Below are 22,620 nucleotides of genomic sequence, written 5' to 3'. Positions count from 1 at the left end.
TAATATGGGAGGAAGGGGCTGGGACATGAAAAAAGCACATCTAGCTTGAAGAGGGAATCTCATAAATGTAACTTAAAAAAAAAATAGTATTTTACTACCTGCTATTTGTAAGAATTAGGGAAATGTTAGAACTTTTCATGTGCTCATAATGCATCCACAGATTAATATGACTTCAGTAGATATTTAAGTGTGTTCATGTAACAAAATATTTTTGTGAGCTGATACATTGCAGTAGACCAGAAGAAGAAATTTTATTTAGGTTAGATTTCTGAGTTTCTGGCTTTAAAAAAAAATGTAAATGTCCAGCACTCATTCCTTGTGTACCTAGTGCCTTCAGGGTGCATAGACTGTTTGCCTATACTCATAAGTACTTAATGTTTGCATTCTGAATAGTAAAAATGTAAATAAATGTTTAAAAAAAAAAAAGGTAGATATTATCATATAGACACCAATTTCCTAGAAACTTTTTTTGTGGATTTGGAGCACATTCAGGATAAACAGAACCTAATCCCCATATTAAGTGGTGTATATATTTCTGACATCTTTGAATAGTAGGCATGTTGTGGTGTCCTTCATAGAGAAGTGGAGAAGATGTATGAGAAATAATGTGCTTTTTGAAACAAGTCATTCTGCAGTATCAATAAATGGCTACCTCCGCTGGCAGGGACTTAAAAGAATAGTAGCAGAATTTAGAATCGGTGCTCTAGATTTCTGTTGCAAAACAGTTGCACAAATAACCCCTTCCCATAAATAATGCAGTAATCTTCCTGGCTTGGTTGCTGTGGATTGCAGCTATAGAATCAACTTAAACCACTGCCTATTTTAATATACAAAGTACTCTCTATCGGGGGGGGGGGGGGATCTTTACTTGGTGTGCTTGATTGATGTATTAATGTTAATGCAGCTACAAGACAAATTTGCAACTGAGGGAGCTAATGTGAAAGATAGATTTAAAGGCAATTTGTATCTCTTAGGCTGCTTTGCTCCTGTATATCTAGGTCACTTAACATCTTCTGCAGCCCTCACTGCTATTTCTTCCAATCAGCAGTGCTAAGAGCAAGTATAACTTTAAAAATTAATGTAAGCAGTTGATAGGAATTTGACTCTTGCTCAGAGAAAAGATACAAATGGAATTTGAGAATTGCCGTTTTCTGAATTGGTAGAGAGCAGGAGTGCAATATCTATATATAAAAAAAAATATCTAAGACTGGAACACCAGCAACAGTAAGACTTCTCTCATTTGCGTGGTCTTTCTTTTGTGGTGCAGCTCTATAAAGGAATTAGTTATTGTGACTCTGTTGCTGACTCTGGGCTGCTGCTGAAAAGCTACAAGATTCTGCAGATTAGAGTCCTCCTTATTCATGGCTGGGTCCTATTTACTAATTGGGCTAACTGTGTCTGTATGTTTATCTTCTGTGAAGTTGGTGTAATTAAAAACATGAGTTTACAACTCCTGTTTAGCAGATTTTTCCTTTGAAGAACAGACTGAAAGCTTTACAAGACTACTTCATTTGTCTGCCCTTCCCTTAGCCCTGTACCTTTTCAGATTTTTTTTTTTAATGTGAGTGTTTATGGATGTGATTACAGTTGTGGTAGCAAGTTTCATATGCTTGTACTTCCATAGAAACACCTTTGATGCTTCTTTAGATTGTGTTATTTTTATTGGTGCTTCATGTAGTTGATAGGATGTCAAAAAAAACCCTAATGCAGCCAGATTCTTGTTCCCCAGAAGTTTCCAGTTGAGTCTTCAGGGTTATAGGAAAAGCTGTTTATTAGTTCATAAGTATGACTTGTAATTCATACTGTTAAAGTTTCATCCTATTTCTGTTACTTAGACTGAAAAAGCAGATGATGACCCATCCTAATCAATTTCCTTTTTCGTAACTTCTTGCAACTTCTCTCTCTTGCTGATTTAGTCAGTATCCTTCTATTTCTGTGGTCATTTAATGAAAACATATACTACAAAAAAGACCTTCTAATATTGCCCTTGAACAGTAGATTTCAGATAACCAAAGGCTACATTAGCTGAAATTACGTGTACCATAACTTGAAGTATAGACACCCATCCCTTCCACTGTTCCACTGCAGTTATTCCATATGCTTCTGCTGTTCCTGCTGCAGATCATGCTGCCGGGGTCGGTGGCAGAAGCCCAAAGTGAGTGGGGACACAGGCTCTGAGATATGGGGTGTAGGGAGTGAGTTGTGTATCCTGTGGGGAGATTTGTGTGATCTTGGTGATACAGCTTCATCTGTAATAGGTAGGTTAAAGTAGTAGGTATCTAATTTGTTTTGCAGGAGGAAGATGTTGTTAAAATCAGAATGTTATAGTAACTATAAAGGCTAACGTCTCAATTTTTTCACATCTTTAGATATTCAAGAGTTTTATGAAGTGACCTTATTGGACAATCCAAAATGCATTGATCACTCTCAGCCATCTGAACCAATACAGCCTGTCAATACCTGGGACTTTTCCAGCCTTCCAAGCACAACAGTGACATCAGAAACACTGCCGAGCAGCCTTAGCCCAAGTGTAGAGGTATGATGTAGAAATCTCTCTTTTATTTTTTCTTGTTGAGACTATTAGCTCAACATTGTTCTCTACATTTTCTTAATTTTATAAAATATTTATTTCCATAGAAAACTTACATTATTAAGATCAATAGTCATAGGGGATTTAATTATTGAAATGTTTAATAACAGATGTGTGCATTTTGCTTAGTAAAAAATTTATAAACTTATTTGTCAAATGTACCATTAAGTGACCATTAAATTGGATTTATGCTCTGAATTTGGAGCCTTGCTGACAGGCTTAGTGTGCTTATATTCATCCATACTGATGACTCTTCAGTCATTACTTCATTAATAATTTGGGAAATCTGAAGCTATATCATTCTGATAGTAAACTTTTCAGACTGTTCATAAGAAATTCTCTGCTACTTATACAGCTGTGTTTTGGAAGGACTTTTTTTTTTTGGAAAACTACGTGAATCCAGCTGTGACTAGTGAGTGGTGAGAAAACTGAGTAGGAAAATGCACATTGATGTATATTTTCACTAAATCAGGATCTCCCTGCCCAAGTTCAAGTTATAATGTTGCTTGAATTTTTTTGCATCAGACCATTATTTGTTCCCAAAGAGGTGAGCTTTGTTTCAAGTGTGCCCTCAATACTGACAGCTTTGGAAAACATGTGTGAGCTTCTCAGTAATAACTGAAGGCAGTGTGCTGTGATGATCCATTTTCATGAAATGATCATAGAGCTCAGGAAGATCACTGGGGGAGACCAGCCAAAGGACTAGTGCTGCAGCCTGTAGGGAAGCTTGGGAGCTTGTACTACCCAGCAAAAGATCAAGTGGTTAGGATGCCTTACTGTTTGGACTGTGTACGAAAGTCCACTTAGCTGCAGAACATAAGAATCATGTGATGTGCTAGTGAGTTTGTGCAGGTAAAAAAAGAAAGTGCGTGTGCTTATTGTAGCTTTTCTGAAATTTGTCATATTGAAGCTAGTATGAAATGTGTCAGTGTCGTGGTTTAAACCCAGCTGGCAACTAAGCCCCACCCAGCTGCTTGCTCGCTCCCCCCCCCAGTGGAATGGGGGAGAGAATCGGAAGGGTAAAAGTGAGAAAACTTGTGGGTTGAGATAAAGACAGTTTAATAGGTAAAGCAAAAGCTGTGTGTGCAAGCAAAGCAAAACAAGGAATCCATTCACTCCTTCCCATTGGCAGGCAGGTGTGCAGCCATCTCCAGGAAAGCAGGGCTCCATCACATGTAACGGTTACTTGGGAAGACAAATGCCATCACTGCAGGCGTCCCCCCCTTCCTCCTTCTTCCCCCAGCTTTATATGCTGAGCATGACGTCATGTGGTGTGGGATATCCCTTTGGTCAGTTTGGGTCAGCTGTCCCGGCTGTGCCCCCTCCCAGCTTCTCATGCACCCCCGGCCTGCTCGCTCGTGGGGTGGGGTGAGACGCAGAAAAGGCCTTGACTCTGTGTCAGCACTGCTGAGCAGTAACTAAAACATCCCTGTATTATCAACACTGTTTTCAGCACAAATCCAAAACGTAGCCCCATACTAGCTACTGTGAAGAAAATTAACTCAATCCCAGCCAAAACCAGCACAGTCAGAAATGCCTTAAAGGAAGCTATAGAGGAAATCCAAGAGTTGTGTTGTGTTCTCTCAGAAAGCAGAAAATGTATAGTAGATAAAAGATCAGCTTTTTACCCTAGCCAGGGACAAGAGTTATATATGGCCAAGAACACTCATTAAAATATCGTTATGTGAAAAAAAAACTGAGCAGCCTAGGTATAGCGTATTTTTCAGGTTTCTAAGTAATTGAACACTGAGGGATTAAAAGTCTAGTTGAACTTGCAGTGTGGGAATGGATTATTTGCGTTTGATTTTTGTGGATCTTGATTATACACTGGAAAACTTAAATTGTATGCCTCCCTGGAATCTTAGTCACCTGAAATTTCATAGAGAAGGCCACTGTCATCAGTCACCTTAATGAAAATTTTCTCTAAGAATTGTCATCTTTGGAGAAAATAGAGTAATGCTAGGGTATATGAGAAATAGTATGGAAAACACCATTGTGCTATTTACTTGTATGCCATCATCTAAATCTTAGGCTTAGAGCCGTAGAACTTATCTTTCTGAAGGTATGGTGGAAATGGAGTCTCTTAGAAGCAGGAGCAAAATGGACTGTAGACAATAGGGTAGGCAAGGATTGGCAAAGTTTATTTAGTCTACTGACGTGTTTTGAAATAAGCTGGTTCTAATGCATTTTGTGTTTGCATGTGCAAAGAACTTAATGAGGCAATTTAAGAGTCATTACAGTTGCCCTCAGTCACGGAGGATGGATGAAGTTTTGGAAAACTGCAGATGGGCAAACACTGTCTTTTAAAAAGGGCGTATATAGGAGGAGCAAGGCAGGAAAGGAGGATCCAGGTTTAACAGGTACAGGGAATGATTCTACTGTCTTTTTGTAGTTCCTTGAAAACGATAAAGGAGCTGAATAGCCGCCATCATAGTTGTTGATAACAGTTTTGTCAAACTTAGTTTCTTTCTAATGTGGTAATAGTTCTTGTGGTAGGAAGAAACAGTAAAAAATTCTGACTTCAGTAAAACTTCTGGCATGGTTTACCAGGCTATCTTTTGAGATAATATATCAGTTAGTTTCTAAAAAATGCATCCTAGTTTGAGTTACTAGTGAAAATATCCTGATGAAACTATAAATTAAACTGCGGGAGGGGAATAGTGTGTTGCTGGTTCAGAAGCTAAGACTAGAACGAAGCCTTGAGCAGTTGAAGTAATTAATGGGCAGGCTCTAGTTCAGCAGGACCAAGTACAGTGTCCTGCGTTTTGGTTGTACTTCAGTAGCACCCACAGAAGTTGAATAGTTAAGAAGTGATTTCTCAGAAAAGATCTGGGTCATTTTTGAATCTCAAGGTGAGTCAACCATGTCATGTTAATACATGGAAAAGAAACACCTTATTGACATAAGAGTGTGGTGTAAAACTGTTCTGTTCTACTTGGTCTGTATAACGCTTTGCTGGAGATATTGTCAAATTTAAGGTACTGAGGTGCAAAAAAGATGTTGAAGAATTTAAGTGCTTAGAAGAGATTGAGAGGGAAGATCTAAAGCTTGAAAAGAAATGAAGACCAATGGAAAGATTTGGTGCTGCTTAAAAGAATTGAACACTTCATCAGGAAACAGAATTTTCCTGTGTTTGTAGGCAAATGTAAAAAAAGGAAGATAATACTTTGTGCCTATAAAAGATGTATTAGATTTACATTATAGTAATAGGCTTAGCAAAAATGTTTTAAATGTTTTCCTAAGCACCAAAATAGTTGTACGTGGGCAGTCTCCCTTATTGAAGGTCTTGAAAGGCAGCGTGTCTTAAATGGCTTAAATGTGGTGTCGTGTACACACACACACACACACACACACACACACACACACCCCCCCACCCACCCCCACCCCCCCACCCACCCCCACCCACCCCCCCCCCCCCTTGGAACGATGTAATGGACTTGAGGATTTATGTCCCTACCAAACCATTTTGTTGTTAAACATGCTCCTAATTCCAGCAGCTGTGAAGCAGTATCTGCTGCTATGAGACTTGTGTTACAAAGTTCCAGCTGCAGCACATGTTTTGTGCTTCCCCTATAGGGGAAACCTGCTGAAATCTGAAGTGCAGGATAGTGCATACTGTTAAATCCAGACTTTGTGATTATTCTCCCCGGCCCCCTCCAGAAACTGGAAAGTTTATCTTTATAGAAGTTTGCTTATTTTGCTACCAAGAAGTCCCCAGTAAGAAAGACTAACTTATCAGCTAAAGGGTGGTGGTGTCCCTGTGTCTTTCTAAATTTTGCATAAAGATGCATGTGAAGGTGTAATTTAATTATGAAGTTGCATCTTTAGCTTTTATTCTCATGTGCTAGCAGACTGCCAGTAATACAAGGACTTGTCCGTGACACTGCACCAATGACAAAAGACACATTATAGTGGCAAGATCACAAACTTGTTGAAAGGAAGAATGACCTAATTTGGGAAGTCTCACCATAGACATAAGTGTATGTTCTCAGCTGAACTGTTTGCTAGATAATGCAACTGCTTCTCTAGTCCAGTCTGGTGGTCATGGTATATATAGTGTTACCTAACAGAACCTGATATAGCGTGGATTGCTTTGTTGTTTTTCTAAGTGACCCAGATTTGAACACTTATGACAAAGCCACCTGTCTTCCTTCAGATTTTTTGTCTCGAGTATCATATGAAAGTCAGACAGTTGTTTGACCTTCAGTATACGAAGGTCAGATTTTACATTTACTGCCAGTATTTAAAAGCATAGTTGTATATATATTGGTGTTGATGCTAGTTTATGTGAAACTGAAACCAAACTTTTCTCACAGTCTCTGTCACCTACAGTAAATGTTACCTTGTATTTCATTAGTTAGAATACTGCTTCCACATTATAGATGTAAAGGTGGACAATTTTTAGTGGTAGTTCAGTGTTGGTTTCATTTGCTTTTTCTAGTATATCTGAATGTCTTAGTTTAGCTTTCAAATATAAGTGAAAATTGTTACAGTAAACATATCATCTTGTACATATTATCAGCTTTAATTCTTTATTCTTCAGTGACTTTCTCCTTCATCTATTGCCTGTAAGGCAATACCTTTCCCTCAATATTTTGAAATTTAATAAAAATTATGAGGAGAAATTCTTATGTGTTGACAGTTTATGTTCCACATACTTGCTATGTGTAGTACATGAAAAGTAATGTTTTTATCCTGTAAAACTTAATGCATTTTGGTTTCAATAATATGTTTCTTTTTTAGGTACTTAGGGTTTTTTATATTTGGTTTTAATGAACCCGAGGGCATAATGATTCTGATACAGTATGTGTTTAATCTAATGATTTGTTTTGCTTGCTGAAACTTACTAGAGATTGGAGGGAACTTGAGTTTAGTATATCTGATTCTTTTCGTAGCCAGCTTTTTTTTCAACAGAAACTGTCACTTTTTAGACCTGCAGTGCGGCTGCCCAATTCAATATTAGTTCATTAACCAGATATAACCGGATCAGCGTACCAGATGCACTTTGAGGTTATTTTAGCTCTATTGCTTGCCAGACTGGTAGGACTGTAGGTGATAAGAATGGGACAGTTTTTTCTTGCTTGCAAACTGTTAGCCTTAGAAGTAATACCTTTCAACCCTGTTTCTTTTACCTTAATGATATATTTTTGCTGTAGTTACTCTGGGCCAAAGGAGTATTCTTCCAGCTGACACTCTGATGGTGTATGTGAGGGTTGCTTGAGAGTGGGAATATAATGCTCCCCTAAAGTGATTAAGGATTGTATTACAAGAACTTTCTACACAGCTGATTTTGGGAATGACTTTTTAGCAATGTGTGCTTGTGCATATACATAGAATAGTGGTATACAAGCTTAGGTTGCCTGAGGACTTCTAATGGGATGTAGCCTAGTTCTGCTTTTGCCTTCCTACTTCTGGCTCAAAAGACTGGAGTTTGTAATCCCCATAGGTATTGTATTCGAGAAAGAGCTACAGATTGCAGTTTTCCTGTTCACAACAATCTGTTTTCTTTTCCATGCTTTATATTTCCTGGAACTTTATTTGACAGTTTTATTTGTTTTAATCTCCAGTACAAGCAGATGATGGGGGGGGGAGAGGTTCAAGACAGTGATAAGCATGAAAGGAATGTTAATCCTTTCAGTACTAGGGACTAGCAGAAAAAAAAATAGATTCAATTTGAAAAGGATGAAAGGTGCATACCTTTTTCTTATGTGCATTAAATACTGAGTTTTAGGTGTGCATTGCAGCTAACAAATCTAAAGCAAGATCTCTTAACGGTAGTAATCGTGTGAGAGAAGTATGTGTACAGGAGGGAGCAGACGTTTAAGCCGTTTGCTGTGATCTGTAGTGCCATCTGTAGGTGGGACAGTTTGTGTTTGAGAAATACGTGGTGAAACTTGAATCACTGGTAGAAATCTCCTTTGACCTAATTGAGTAGTGTATTGCTAAGGAAATAGTTGTCTTGTGACAGGGTTTTTGTTTTTTTTTTTTAAATCTGTAGGATATGTTTTAATATTGTGGTTGTTTTAATTAAAGCTAAACAGCAAACACTTTTTAACTTCTCAGATTTAAAAGTAGCCACAATAAATTCATTTTAGATGTTGAAAAAAAAAACCCCACTGAACACTATCTCAAAATAAATGTTTTGTCTTAGGAGGTGGAACTTGATTTGGAGTGTCTTACTCTTACAGTTGGGCTAAGAGATCTCTGTATTTAGTAAGTAATGGTGGCTGAAGTACTTTGGTCTGATCTGTGGTTTCCCCATTTAATCTGTGTGTGTCCATATGTTTAGTGTCTGGCATGCAGGGAGACTGGCTCACTGTCTTCTAAGGCATTTTGCCAATTTCTTTAATAAAAAGAAAGCAAAAGAGGAAGCAGGAAAAATAGCTGAAATTACAGACATGTCAGCTAAGTTTGATGCCAGGGCAGGGTGGAAATAAAATTCTCTGAATATCTTGGAATCATAAAATAATTCAGGCTCACCTGTGAGGTCAATCAGATTGCAAAGGGTTTCAACCAGCTGAGCCCTGAAAACCTCTGAGGACGGGAACTGCAAAACCTTTCTGGCCGATCTGTTCCAGTGCTTGACTATCCTCCTGGTGAAAAAGCTGTTCCTTATTTCTGATTGAAATCTCTGTTTCAATTTATTTGTGGTTTCTCATCTCTTTCCACCATGCAACATGCAGTTGGCTCTGTCTTCTGGGTAACCTCATTGTAAGTACTCGAAAGCTGCTTTTAGGTTCCACTAAACTTTTTTCTCAAAGCTAAAACAAGCCCCGTGCCTTCATCCTCTCTTTAAGGGGCAAGTCTTCCAGCCCCCTCATCATCTTGGTGGCCCTCTGCAGAACGTGCTCCAGGTTATCAACATCTTTGTTGTATTGGGTGGTCCAAAACTGAATGCGGTATTCCAGATGCCTTATTAGAAGTGCCAAGCAAAGGGGAATAATAGTTTTGCTTGATACTACTGACTGCGTTTCTGCTAATGCAGCTCCTGTTAGCCTCCTTTGCTATTAGGCATACTGCAGGCTTGTGTTTGGTTCGCTCAATATCTGTAAAAAGACAAATAATAGTCAACGTGAATATTTTGAAAAGGGATAGAATTAAGCTATCTAATTTTCACCTACAGTATGGGAATTGGTTTTGTTTACAAAGCAAGTGGTAATGTCTTTTTAACCTTTGTAAGATTTTTGATAGTTTTGTGTAGCTTCTTAATAAGATGAGCTGACATAGTCTAGAGGAAAGAACTTTGGATGTATGGTTTCTAGTGGAATGAAAAAATGTGTGTTTAATTGGTAGCAGTTTGTATTCAAAATAGAATGGTGCATCGAGCAGTTAATCGTGATCTTGGAGGAAATCTCAGAAAGAGATACCCGCATATGTAAAGTGCATTATTAAAGCGGAAGGATACTCTAGTTCGGTTTTTCTGTTTCTGAATTTTGTTAACTGCAGCATCCTCACTTGGCCTTCACAAATGCAGTCAATTGTACCTGTCATAATAACAAGCTGTTCCTGGGAAAACCCCAGACCTATTGCACTGTCTTCAAATACCTTCTTTGCCTTAATATTTATAAAGATTCAGTACTGGCTAGCTTGATGATATGCTATATCTGATGGTTGTACTCCCTGTTATTATACTTGTCCTTTATGCTTGTATCTGTATGTGTGTATTGTCCATTATTTATATCAACTCCTTTTCTGCAGAAATGGTGTGCTTGTTTTATTTGAGCACCTAATAGTGTATAGTCTTGGGTCACTCAGGAGCCTCATTGCTTTCTCTCCGTTAACTGTGGGGAAATGATATTTGGCTTGCTGTGTATTTTGCCTTCAATTCTTGAAATCTAGGCTGTTTATACAAATAAAAGAATGTAAGTCTTGAACCAAAGCTAAAAAAGTCTTCCATGGGCAGGCTTCTGGTCAAACTAAATGCAAAAGCAAACGAACAAAAGCCCTGTGCTCATTTCAGGATGCATACACAAGCAGTAAAAATCTGCTATTTCTAAAAACTTACCTTTCTCAATTCAGAAGTAAATAGAGAACTTGGAAAAAATGACATGCATTTGGTATCTAATTATGGTTTTTTAACTTGTAATAATTACATCTTGCTGCCAGGTTCAAAGGTAAATTAGGTTCAAAGATAAATTAGGTTACAGCATATTACAATTGTAATGTTTTCTTTACTAAAGGAGCTGAGAAAATGCTTGCAGTGATGATAGTGCTTGATCTTTACTGAGTCTTTGAAATGTCTCCTCAAATATGCTGAGGTTGGGCAATTGACATACCCTTGCAAAGCTGAGCTGAGCCTGCTTCTCTGGTTACACCTGTGACAGCTGTGTGTTATGCAGGTTTTCTCATAGAATCTGAGAGCAAATTAACATTTAAATAACCATATGCACTTTTAAATTTGTGGATAGATGAAGAAATTATTTATCTGCAAAATCAGTGTTTTCCAAAGCACTGTTTTCATTTGCATGATTTATTTCTATGTATCGTTTATCTGTGCGTGAATTTTCCTTTATTTAGTTATCTGCTGACTTTGTAGGTAGAATCTTTTACACTGGAAAAAGAGTAGGCCTGTGAAGGCACAAAAAGTGACTGCCAAATATAACCTGAAAGAATTGGTAGATAATTCAAGGCAAGAAAAAAACCTATCTCTTTCCTTTGTGTTTCTCACATGAGAATCATCCTTTGTTTTTTAATACTAATGCCACAAATGGTGGTGAATGGAAATGCACTTTTTCCTTCTGGCCAAACTGTATAGGCTAGTTGTTGCTGATATTAAATACATAAAAAATACTTCTTTTTATGCACAGTGCTCTCTTCTTTGAGTGCTTATCCATCTGTGTACTATATTTATGAAAATGTGTATTGGCATTTGCTACAAAATTTTTTGTACCAGTATGGTATGTGTGAATGGTGTCTTTTGGTGGGTTTTGGTTTTTTTCCCCTGTGCGGACATTCTGTTGTTTGTGCTTAGCTGAAGATGGGTCTTGAGAGCTGTGCAGACAGTTACCAGAAGGGCTTTTAATCCATTGTAGTGTTGCAGTGATTGGTAAAGGGCTCTAATGTAGCTTGGTTGTACGTGCTATTCTGATTTGTGCAGTGGATGTGTTACTACTTTTCAAGCACGCTTGTTATGAGACGACTTTCTTTGTGCCCTCTGCTCTGAAGTGTTTAGTGTGCCTGTTCATGAGGAGCAGTCTGATCCACAAATCCTCAGCAAAGAAATGCATTTTCCCCACCTCTCTGAATAGGTTTCTTTTCCACATCTCATAGTCTGCTACAAGAGTAAATTTTTTTTTTTTTCCTCTCCTTTTCTGACAAAGAGGGAAGTTCCATCAGCTTAATTGGTGCTTTCCTGCTTTCTGAAGTCAGAACTTCTAGATTTCTGTCTGGGTTGAGCTTATCAATCTGAAAGGTGCATATGTTTCTCACGGATGCGTTGCGTAAGTGAAAACTTCACCTAGGTGTTCATAGTAGAAGTTCTTCACAGGCTTTATAGACAATGTAAAAATGGAAAGTATCTCTGGCTTGACTTGGACACACAAGGTAAAAATCCTGGTCTTGGTGGCTGAATGGTATAAGATTTACTTTGGAATTCCATTGAAGCTGAACAGAGTTGTTTTTACTAGCGTGCAGTCAAGCTTTTCTTCTTCAATGGTTTGGGTTTTTTGGGGTGTAGGTTTATTTGGGTTTTTTGAGGGTTTTTTTGTTTGCTTTTTTTTTTAAATCAGAGAAGTACTTTGTAATGTCTTCCTTTTCCTCTTTGTCCTGTAAAGGTACCACCTGGCCACGAAATAAAAAGTGTAATTTTAGGAATAATAGTTTCCTTGTTTCTTAACTTTCTTCTTTTCTGGTCTCCCCTTCCACCCCTCTACTGTATATATGGCAGAGCCAGGGAGTCGAGTGGAGTAAAGCTGCAGAAGATGTAAAGGGGGAATAGTGAGAATGCTCTAGATACATACTTAGTGTATTCTAGAGTTGTTTGCTGATGTGAAATACCATCAGTTTGGCTAGTTGTACATCTTGGGCTAAAAGCAAAATGACGCAGATGAGATTTGATAGTTTGAAATTATTGAATTTTTTCAATATACTTCATGGAGTTTGTAGCAAAGGTGTTAGCGGGAGACCTAATAGGATAAGATAGTGGAAACTGAGTTAACTAGTTGCTTTCAATGCCTCTTGTGGGAAATTAATGTAATAAGGTTCTTACTGATGTATGGAACTGTCAATTTAGTGTTTCATAGTACATAGAAGGTGTTTTGTGCCCAAGTGTTTGACTTTTCCCAGCTGTGCTAATTAGGCTGAGAAGACAATGCCTGTGCATACAAACTTTGCCTTGTCACTGCATTACAGCCTTATAAAAGGAAATGAAATTCTAGGTTAATTCGAGGCTCAAAATAGCGTTTCTCTTGCAATATGCATTACTCTTTCCTTGCCACTTTCTTCTCTCCCTGTTCTACATGGAATATTCCATTCATTACTGCCTAAGAAATCAGTTATTTTGCAGTCTGCAAATGCTGAAATGACGTTAGAGGAGAAATACTTGCTTGCAACCAAAACTATTTTTGAACAAACGCTTCATTTTAGAAATTGTAACCAGCTAAGAAAAGCTGAATTGAGATTTTTTGCTGTAAAATAATTTTGTATTGCATTTCATCAAATGATTCCCTGTGATGCTCATGTGTTAGGTAATCCTGAAAGAGGAGTCTATGAAATAGAATACGAGGAGGTACTTAACTGGTATGGAATAGGATTTGACATCTTTTGTAGGATATTTTCAAGGATAAATTTAAGTTTTTCAGACATAGATAATCAAAATAGGTTAAGAATCTTTCATGAAACTTAAAGCATTTGTATTTTAGCCTGTTTTTTTTTTCTCCACGGTGTTTCTACCTCTGAATGAATCCAAAGGGAAACCTGGCACTCATTCTACTGTTTTGACTATTAAATAAGTGTGCTCTTTCTCATTCTGTTGAGATGGTGTTTAGCTGTGATTGAAAATAAACCTTTTAAATGTTTGGAAAGATACCTGCTATGCTGAAACGATGGATTGCTTATGCATTGTAACAACAAAGGTAAGATGATAAAGCTTTTGATTAATGCCTACAATCTTGGAAGCTCTTGTTGAATCTTTCTTCCAGTTTTTGTCTACCTGTAATGAAAATATCTTGATGGTTTTCTACTGTTGATTTTTTTTTTAACATTAACTACACAGATTGCCAAAATAAATTCTGTAGTTGTTGCTAAGAACAATCATAGATGTTAATTCTTCTAAGAGCTAATTATGCACATATTGAAAAACTCAAGTGAGTAGAATGATGAATTTTTTTTGTCATTCTGCAGTAAGATTCTCTTCTATAAAAATTCGCTCTCTTTAAATGTGCTGAAATAGTAGTTTGCTTTTTATTCCAGAATGAGGAATTCCAAATGATGTTTTACATAACCTTTATCAGGACATGTTTAAAATAATCATCAAAGAGAAGACGAATCTGGGAAGTCCTGTTAGGGATGGATATATTTCAAGATGCTTTGTTATTTTGACATCTTGCTGCTTTGAGATGAAGACACCCAGATAGCTTAGTGTCATTACTTCTGTGCTAGGATAAAGTTTTATGTTTTAATACAGTCCACTTGTAACTTCTAAAGGTAAAATCTGATGCATAAACAGAATGTATTAGTAGTGTGCTTGTGAAATACTGACTTGGTGAGTTTGGTTTTTTGGAAGCTTTTTATTTTCCTGCAAGTGGTAAACTTGTTCTATATTGCTCCCTTTTCCCTGGATGTTCAAATAGTTGCAAGGGGTTTTTTTTGTGGTGTGTTTTTTTTTTTTTTTTTTAAACAAGCTACTTTAATGTCTAGCATTCTTCTGGATAATTTGAAACCATAAAACTTGTTCATACAAATGTCCTTCTCAAGCAGATTAATAAAATTCAACATCTTTGAGAATATTATGTGGGTTTAGTGATAGCTCTTGAAAAGGTCGAGATACTTATCAGTCTGTTTGGCACAAGGAAGCATAGGCTGATTGGAATGGGTGAAGTTACCTTGTCTTTCTGGTGTCTGAACTGTCAGGTGGTTTTTGGAAGTGAAACATAGCCTTTTAAATCACGTTTGATTAATAACATTCATTTGTGGCATTTCTGCTTTATTTCTTTTAGAATATTCTCTTTTGTACAGTGAGATTAGGATCGGATATTAATTCCTTGATTTTGGTTATATTGATATGTACCTTAATTTTGTTGTACTCATTTTTAAAAAGGGGGGGTCGGTGCTGTCACTTCTATAATTGAACTGCTCAACTTTAGTTTTATTTTGTGCATTTGTTTACCTTCCCATACCTACTTGTCTAAAAGCAGAAAGACAACTTATATGGAAAGTTAAGCCAACAGAAAACGTATTCTGGGGAAAAAAAGTATTGTTTTTTTGTATGATTAGCCTAGCTCTGTGAGTGCTAAGCAAGTAAGACTGCTCGCAGAAATGCTGCACGGGAGAGGAAGAGATCATCTCTCTGCACAGCATAATCTTAGATGGGCTTAGACTGATCATGCATTTCACCTGGAGTTATCAGCACTTAATCCTTCCTGCCTGTTTCATGTGAAGTTTTGGCCTCATTTAACTGAATGCTGCTGGAGTACCTTGTAGCTTCAACTAAAGCTGTTTATTTAAAGCGGGGCTTATAAAAGAACGGTTTGCTTTCCTGTGAACATGTGTGCATCTGATGACTTGAAAACTGTCATCTAAAAAAATACATTCCTTGGTTTTGTGCATAAACCTATTTCTCAAATGTAAAGGAAAATGAATGCATATAAGTAAGGCCATTTTGAAATCGGCATTAAAGAAATGTATGATAAAGAAATAATACTAAAAGATTAGTAATAGAGTTAAATGCTTCCCCTTTCTCCACCTTGAGTGGAGGAGTATTTGAAACAATTCATTATGACTCTTTATTTCTGAATAAGGAAGAGAAGAATTTCATCGGCAAGATAAATTTTCTAATGAATTGGAGAAAACTTTCATAATTTGATCTTTAATAATTCTGTTTTATTTAATTCAGAATTAAGATCTAGTCACGATGGGCGATACTTTCTGTCCTGTCTTCTAAGGTCTAACTGGTTTACTTTGTCCTAATCTAGTGCAAAGAGTACTGATTAATACAGTAGGGTTTTTTTTTCTCCTTATGTGGGCACATTTGGTTTGATGTAGGTAGGCAAATTTGCATCACTGCAACCATGGATACTATTAAGAGCAGGCACGTGGGCTGAGCTTACAGTAATGATTTTTATTTAAGTAACAGTTTTAAATGAGTTCATTGCACTTAAAAATACAGAATATGAAAAATAATTAATTTTTCCAGAAAAGCCATTTTTGAGCAGTCATTCTCAGCTTGTTCAGTAGTATACTTTCAGTAAAACAGTTGAATTTGTGATGTAGAATTTCTTCAAATAGTATTTCTAGTCAGACTAGTGCAAAAGTGTGATTGTTATGTACCATTTTGATTTCAAAATACTAAGAAACATGCTGCTTGGACTATACCAGAGCAGTATCGGTCTAGTCCAGTACCTTGTTTCTGACAGTAGCCAAAATCCAGTATCTTGGGAGAGGGGAAGCATGTATGATGCATCAGCCTATTACCAAGGGAGAAAGATGAAGGTTTTTTTCCCCGAGTTGTTAAACTTAAAAGTCATAAGTCCTCATAAATTCTGGGTCACCTCTGTTCTGGGCGAGAACAGTGATGTGGCTGCACAACGTGGGAGGCTGCATGGTGCCTGAACACAGGAGCACAACTAACAGCCAGTGTGGCTGAAGTTGGAAAGATGACAGTGAGTTTGTGTGATTCCTGCAGATTTCCTCACTTGGTTGTGCAGTGTACTGTAGTTCAGAGAGTCCCATTGTTATTATTGTCAGCTTTCGGAATTTCCCTCAACTTAATTGTGCCGCCTCCACCTACCAGTTGCAAGTGCAAAAGGGAATGACAATGTCTTGCATTGGAAGTGATCTAGTCCAACTACCTGCTTAAAGCAGGGTCAGCATTGAATTCAGACCAGGTTACTTAGGGCTTTGATTAGGTTTTGTAAACCCTCTTGCGCTGTCTCAGTTTAAGGTTGTCTCTCCTCCTGCTGTGCACAAGGGCCAAGCTTTGTTTTCTTGGTAACATCCTCTTGGACATTAGAAGGCTGCTACTAGCTCCTGCAAAGCTGCCTTTTTTCCAGGTTGAACAAGCCTGGTTCCCTGAACCTTTCTTCACTGTGCTTCAGCCACTTGACCATCTTGGTGGCTCTCCACTGTACTTGTTCCTATATTCCAGAGATGATCTAACAAGTGTTTGAAAAAGCATAAGGAGAGGTTACAATGCAAGTTTTAACCTTCTGGAGGTACTGTGTGCATCAAAACTCCTGTGTTGGTAGGAAATAAAATGTGGTAGAGGCAATTGAGTCAAAATGGAAGCAATTAAAATCTAAGCTTTTACGTATAAACTTGATGCAGAAATTACTTGGTGGGCCCAAAGGAGGATGCTTTCTTCAAGTGGAGGAACAAAATACAGGATTTTGTGAATTCAAAATTGTAGAAGAGATGGAAACACAGTTATATGGGAAATAATTACACTAAAAGCTTAAGAAATACCATGAGTGCTAAATAGTCCACAACAGCCCTTCCAGGTTGGCACGTGTGAATGATGTGTCATGATGGGTTTTGGCAAGGAACTTCATTTTGCCAACATTCCATGTCCTCACTAAAAAGCAAATTGCTTTCCAAACGTATTTGATTGGATTGCATATAAATCATAGTTTTCTGGTGAGTCAATTGAGTAGTGCTAATAATACACCACTTGGCTTTGATACGCCATCTGGTTATAGTGTTGAAGAAATGTGTGCAGAATCAGTCATCATAAAAACTTTGGGAAGTGAAAATAATGGTGCATCACTAATGTTGGCAGTGTCAGCAGATGGTATGAAACTGCTCTTGCCTGTAATCTTGAAGTATAATGCAATGCCGAAGAAACAGCTGCCTACTAGCTAGTTGGTAAGTGTCAAAACCAAGGATGGCTGTCTGCAGACTAAAGGATTGGCTAACTTTCATTTGGAATAGGAGACCAAGTGTGTGAGTAATGTATGCCATAGGTGGGTTTAAAGGGTATTTGACAAAAACATTGAGGAATACAAGCAGAGAATACTGATCTTGTGGTCGTGCCAGGAGAAATGATGTCCCAACTGTGTGTATTTGTGGTCGTGAACAAGCCTTTAAAAAGCTTGAAGTTTTAATATACAGAATGGACTTCGGCAGGGGGTCACGCTTCTAACCCCTACGTGGCAAATAAAGAAGCCCAGTGCAACACAAGATAGTGTGAGGTTGGTTAAATCCAGAGGTTGTAGCTAAAGAACTTAGGAAATACTACATTTTGGATTCCATGGATGGAACTGAAGGTGGCTTGTCTGAGTTTTGGAGATGAATAGGTTTGAAGGTGATGAGTGAGGACACCAAGAGTGACGAAGAAGTTGAAGGTGGCAGAGGGTGACAATGGTGGAAATGATAAAGGGACCTGATATGCAAAGTCTGTGAAAAGCTATACTAAGAAAGTGTAAGAAAATAGACTAACTTAAGACAAATCATTAGTAAAAGTTACGTTCTTACTGTGTATTGATTACAAGGATATAATAAGCTTTCTGCATTTAACTTCTTTTTAAGGGGATTCTCTTAAATTCAGAGTTATCTTTCTTTTAACATGTTGTTTGGTATTCTCCCAACCACCAGCAGTTTGGGACTCGAGGACTTCCTGGGCCAGAGGCAATTGCTCTGTAGTAATCTTTGGCTCTCTTACATGGATTGTCTAGTCTCACCAAAATGCACATAAAATACAAAACAAAGGTATAAATCTGTGGTATGTGCTTCATATACAGAGCATCTCCAGCAATAATCTTTGTTTACATGTGTTTGTTTGCTCTTTCTACATGTCTGCAAGTATGCAGGGTCATTTCATTGATAAACAAAAAGTTATTAGAATTGTGTAGTTTTTCAGGCAGAGAGACATCAGTGAAGTTTGTATTTGTTTGAGTTTGCGTACTTAAGAAACTGGATATCGGATACCTGAGGTGTTTATATGAGGCTGATGAATCTTACATGAAGCTCTTGAGTCTTTGTGTTTTAAGTTTGTACTTATTTCCCCTCGTGTTTTAAAAGTAAAAGCTGCTAATTAATACTACAAATAAGTGACAAATGAGTTATATTTGGATATTGCACCAGTTCTGGGCATGTTTGATGAGGAATTGATTGACAAGCAGATAAAACAAATGCCTGTAAAATACCAGTATTTCCAGCAGTTGAATTATACAACTTGTGGACTGACTCTGAGAACATGGAATATGTTTAGGTTGGAGATGCTGAATACAGCAGTAAAAAAGGAGAATAACTCTCTGAAATCAATCCTATAAATAAGACTCCTTCAAAGCATTTTCACAACTCCGTTTGCTTGCCTGGAACCGTGTGGGTTTATTTCAGAGGAGCTGATGATCATAACCTGAGTTTTTCCAGGTAGGATTACTGGGAGCAGAGCAGTGAAGCATTCCTTCCTGATTGGTTTTGCTTTGCTGTCCTTGTTTACTATGGGAGAAGAACTCAATCTGTGGCTTCATGAGTGACAGCGTACTGATCTATCAGGTTGCTGCTACTGAGAGTGCTTCTACCTCCTTCACTGCTCACCTACTAGGAACCTGGTAGAACTTTGTATACTTTTGTGTTGGCTAGTGAGTGAAAGCAGCTCAAGGAAAAGTCTAATGAGGACTTAGAGCTATTAAAAGTTAGCTGCTGGGGTGGAGAGTTGGAGAGTATTGAGCAGTTAAATTGACTCAGCTGCCTGTGAAAAGGCAGGTAAAATGATAAGACTTAACAGCTCAACACTTTTGGAAGGAGAGGGGAGGAGAGCAGTGATTCTCTCTGCAGCAGAATCAAAATGTTTCCTCTGTTTGGCTGCTGCTCATGAAACTGGACCCTCAGTGAATGGCTTTGGCATAGATTCCTGTTGTAATGAAAACAGTGGGAGAAAACAGCGAGTGAATAAACGTAGGGTTGTTCATAGTTGGACATATGGTCTCCAACACGATTCCTTCAGTAGGCAGAGGTATTTAGATTTCTTGATGGCAAAAAAACAAAAGGCTTTCTCACTTACTTGAAGTGAGATTTCAGGATGGCTGAGCTCACTGGCTGATTATCTGGTATGCCACTAGTCATTTTTCTTTTACTAGCTGGCACTGTGCTTGATCACTTCTCTTTTGTGAATGCAGTAAGTTGCACCAGGGCTTTGTTAGCATGAGGTGTGTTTTTACACTTTATTTGAGGCTTAATCATAGCCTCATTTATTGTCAGTGAGTATTACTCATACTTCCATAAGTGGTAATAACATTACTTGAATCTTATTCCTAGGACTGGTATTTACCAGACCAAAAAAAGTAAAACATTGAAGACATATTCAGGTGAAGACTATCACTGTTTAAGTGATATTCAACCTTGTTAGGTTTTGTTGGTTTTTTTTGTGGGTTTTGTGTGTTTTTTTTTTTTTTTTTTTTTGAAGAGATGGTTCTTTGAAGACCAAATGCTGCCACATCGTGGGTTTGGAGGAGGGAAGGACACACTTGAATGAAATTCTAATACATACTAAAAGTGTAACTGAGGGCTGCTGTCTTAAAGGTCAATGTGGGCAGGAATCATCGGCATTTTCTGAACTCATCTAAATGCCCAACAGAGAATGAACAGTCCTTAGGGTGTTTTAGTGACAAACCCATATTGCCTGGAAGAATGATTCCCTCCCCTCTATTGTGTGAAAACATGAGAACAATAATTACTTCCTTCTTTCAGTCATTGTGTGTACTCCAACAGTGGGTTTACTTGTGCCCACATATAATGTATGTTGAGGACATTTTTGCTCCTTCCTTATCTTGGTGAGGCAGAGTGTGCCAGCCACCATTCAAGTTTCTCTCAAATGTGCCATTGAGATGGAGCACTCCATTGCAGAGAATTTTCACTCCTCTGTGGCCTATTCTTTCTTTCCTATTGGAAAAAGTGATAGTGGCATTTAGCCACCCGCATTTGGGGTGCCTTTATTACCTGGTGAAGACACCACCACCGAGGAATGCTTTGTTTGCATGATGTGTATGGGATAGATGATGTGCAAGTGGTGTAGTTCAAGCTCCAGAGCTTTTCTCTTAAGCAGTCTACAAAGGCTTTTCTGACTTGGGCTCTCGCAACTGCTGGGATGGTGGGTTGGCCAGATGTGGTAGCAGTGAATCTGGAACTGAGCAGTTGCACTTCTTGCATTCTTGCACTTGGTTTTTATTTATCTTTGTAATAACTCTGTTGAAGTCCTTGGACTGTTATAATGATGAACATGGTCCATTTTTCTTCTGTAATTAAAAGATGGCCTTTCACTTTTGTATGCTCATTATTTCTTTGAAAATACAATTACATAGTAATTCAAAATTGTGCATCTTTGATTGGTAGTATATTCCTATATCTTTTTGTAAATGTTTTACCGAGAAGGAGACTTCTTTCTTATTCTTCAATTAGCTATTTTTCCATTTGGGGAAAAAAAAAGAAAAAAGATTTCATTCACATGTGGTAAAATGCAACTATTTATTACATGACTGTAATCTACTTTGATTTCTTCAGCTTTAGTTTAGAAAAGTGCAATAGTAGTTAAATCAGGTACAGTTTTCTCAAAAAAAACCCAAAACCCAAAACAAAGAAATGTCTGTTATAATCCTGCAGTCTAGAGTGTTGATGTTGTTGTAGTTTATATTAAAAAAAAAAAATTACCCCCCCAACCAAACCACCTTTCTGCTGCTATTTGTAATTAAGTTTGATAATAACTTAACTCTTACTCAAGAAGGCAAAAGTAGGACTATTTTATTACATGAAACTTTTTTACCTGCTGCTTTCATCTTTTTTCAGTCTAAGAAAATGGCTAGGGAATACTTTCGCTAGACACTGGTTTTTTTAATTGAAGTTTGACTCTTTATATGCTATAAAAATTCCAGGGGGAATGAGGAGGAGTGGTTAACTTAGTGACCCATTATTGATAAATGCATCTTAAGCTGTTTGTAGAAAATTTCCTGGAAATGAGCATTATCTCTTGTATGGTGAGAAAGGCATCAATTTTTCTATTTCCTCACTTCCTAATAGGTTGTTTACAGGATCTGATGTACACAGCTGGTTTTATGCAAGTAACTGGAATTCAGGTGACTGGAGAGAAGTTTGAGGTTGGGCTAGAAGCAGCATGTTTTTTATAACTGTATTCCTGATCTTATTTTGGTTGATTGTGAAATACTTTTTGGAGACCATCAGGGTATTTTAAGGAGATGGAAAAGTTCTGTTTTATACAGGGTTATATAAGTGCCACTCCAAATTATACATACACAGCTGGAAGTACTATTAGAGTGGTGAGGGAAGTGCTGACTGGGAAGGAGGGGGAGAAAAAAAAAAAGCTGGAAGAGCTTGTCTTGACAGTGTAGGGAATACGTTTCCAAAATCGAAAGATGGCAATGACTTTCAAATGAGATGATGTTGAAATGGGAACAGTAAGAGTTAAGCCAAAATAAATTAAAGCTGGAAATGAAAAGGGTCCTTGCTGCTAAAGTAATTAGTTCTTAAAAGCCTTTTATAACAATAATGTAGATAACACGAGCTCGTTATGATGTAGCTGGATGATTTTAAAGATCATATTAAGTTGTTTATTAAGGGTTTAGGTTGTTTGAGAGACTCAGCAGAAAAATCTGTCTCACTTTGCATAATTTTGAAGAAAAAGCATCAGATTGGGTTGGATCCAAAAATGAGGATTGTTAGTCATCTAAAATCATTGTAAGCACTGTTTGTAGCTTATTCTAATGTAACTCTCCAGTCAAAAGGATTGTAAAAGTACATATTTGATAATGTTAAACAGGAAAGCTAATTTCAAAATAGGATTGTTTCAACTTCCTAAGTACTCACTGGCAATCTAAAAACCTTTACTTTTTCTCCCATTAATTAAAACGTTTCTTAATGTATTC

The 22,620-nt window shown here is 37.5% G+C and overlaps 1 protein-coding gene across 15 annotated transcripts in view; it reads left to right on the top strand.

Annotated features, from left to right (window-relative positions):
- DLG1 (discs large MAGUK scaffold protein 1) overlaps positions 1 to 22,620 on the top strand; it is a 173,380-nt gene that overhangs the window by 12,427 nt on the left and 138,333 nt on the right. For 14 of the 15 annotated variants that reach the window (XM_076341028.1, XM_076341025.1, XM_076341033.1 and 11 more), the window contains exon 3: positions 2,370 to 2,536. In XM_076341028.1, coding sequence (XP_076197143.1) covers positions 2,370 to 2,536 — 167 coding nt within the window. Of the gene's footprint in view, positions 1 to 2,369; positions 2,537 to 13,061; positions 13,663 to 22,620 lie in introns of those variants that run through there. The other variant, XM_076341042.1, reaches the window with a different exon arrangement.

Source organism: Aptenodytes patagonicus, chromosome 6, assembly GCF_965638725.1.
Source record: "Aptenodytes patagonicus chromosome 6, bAptPat1.pri.cur, whole genome shotgun sequence".
Lineage (NCBI taxonomy): Eukaryota > Metazoa > Chordata > Aves > Sphenisciformes > Spheniscidae > Aptenodytes > Aptenodytes patagonicus.
The sequence above is the reverse complement of the archived record's forward strand: the minus strand, read 5'-3'. Positions and strand labels throughout refer to the sequence as shown.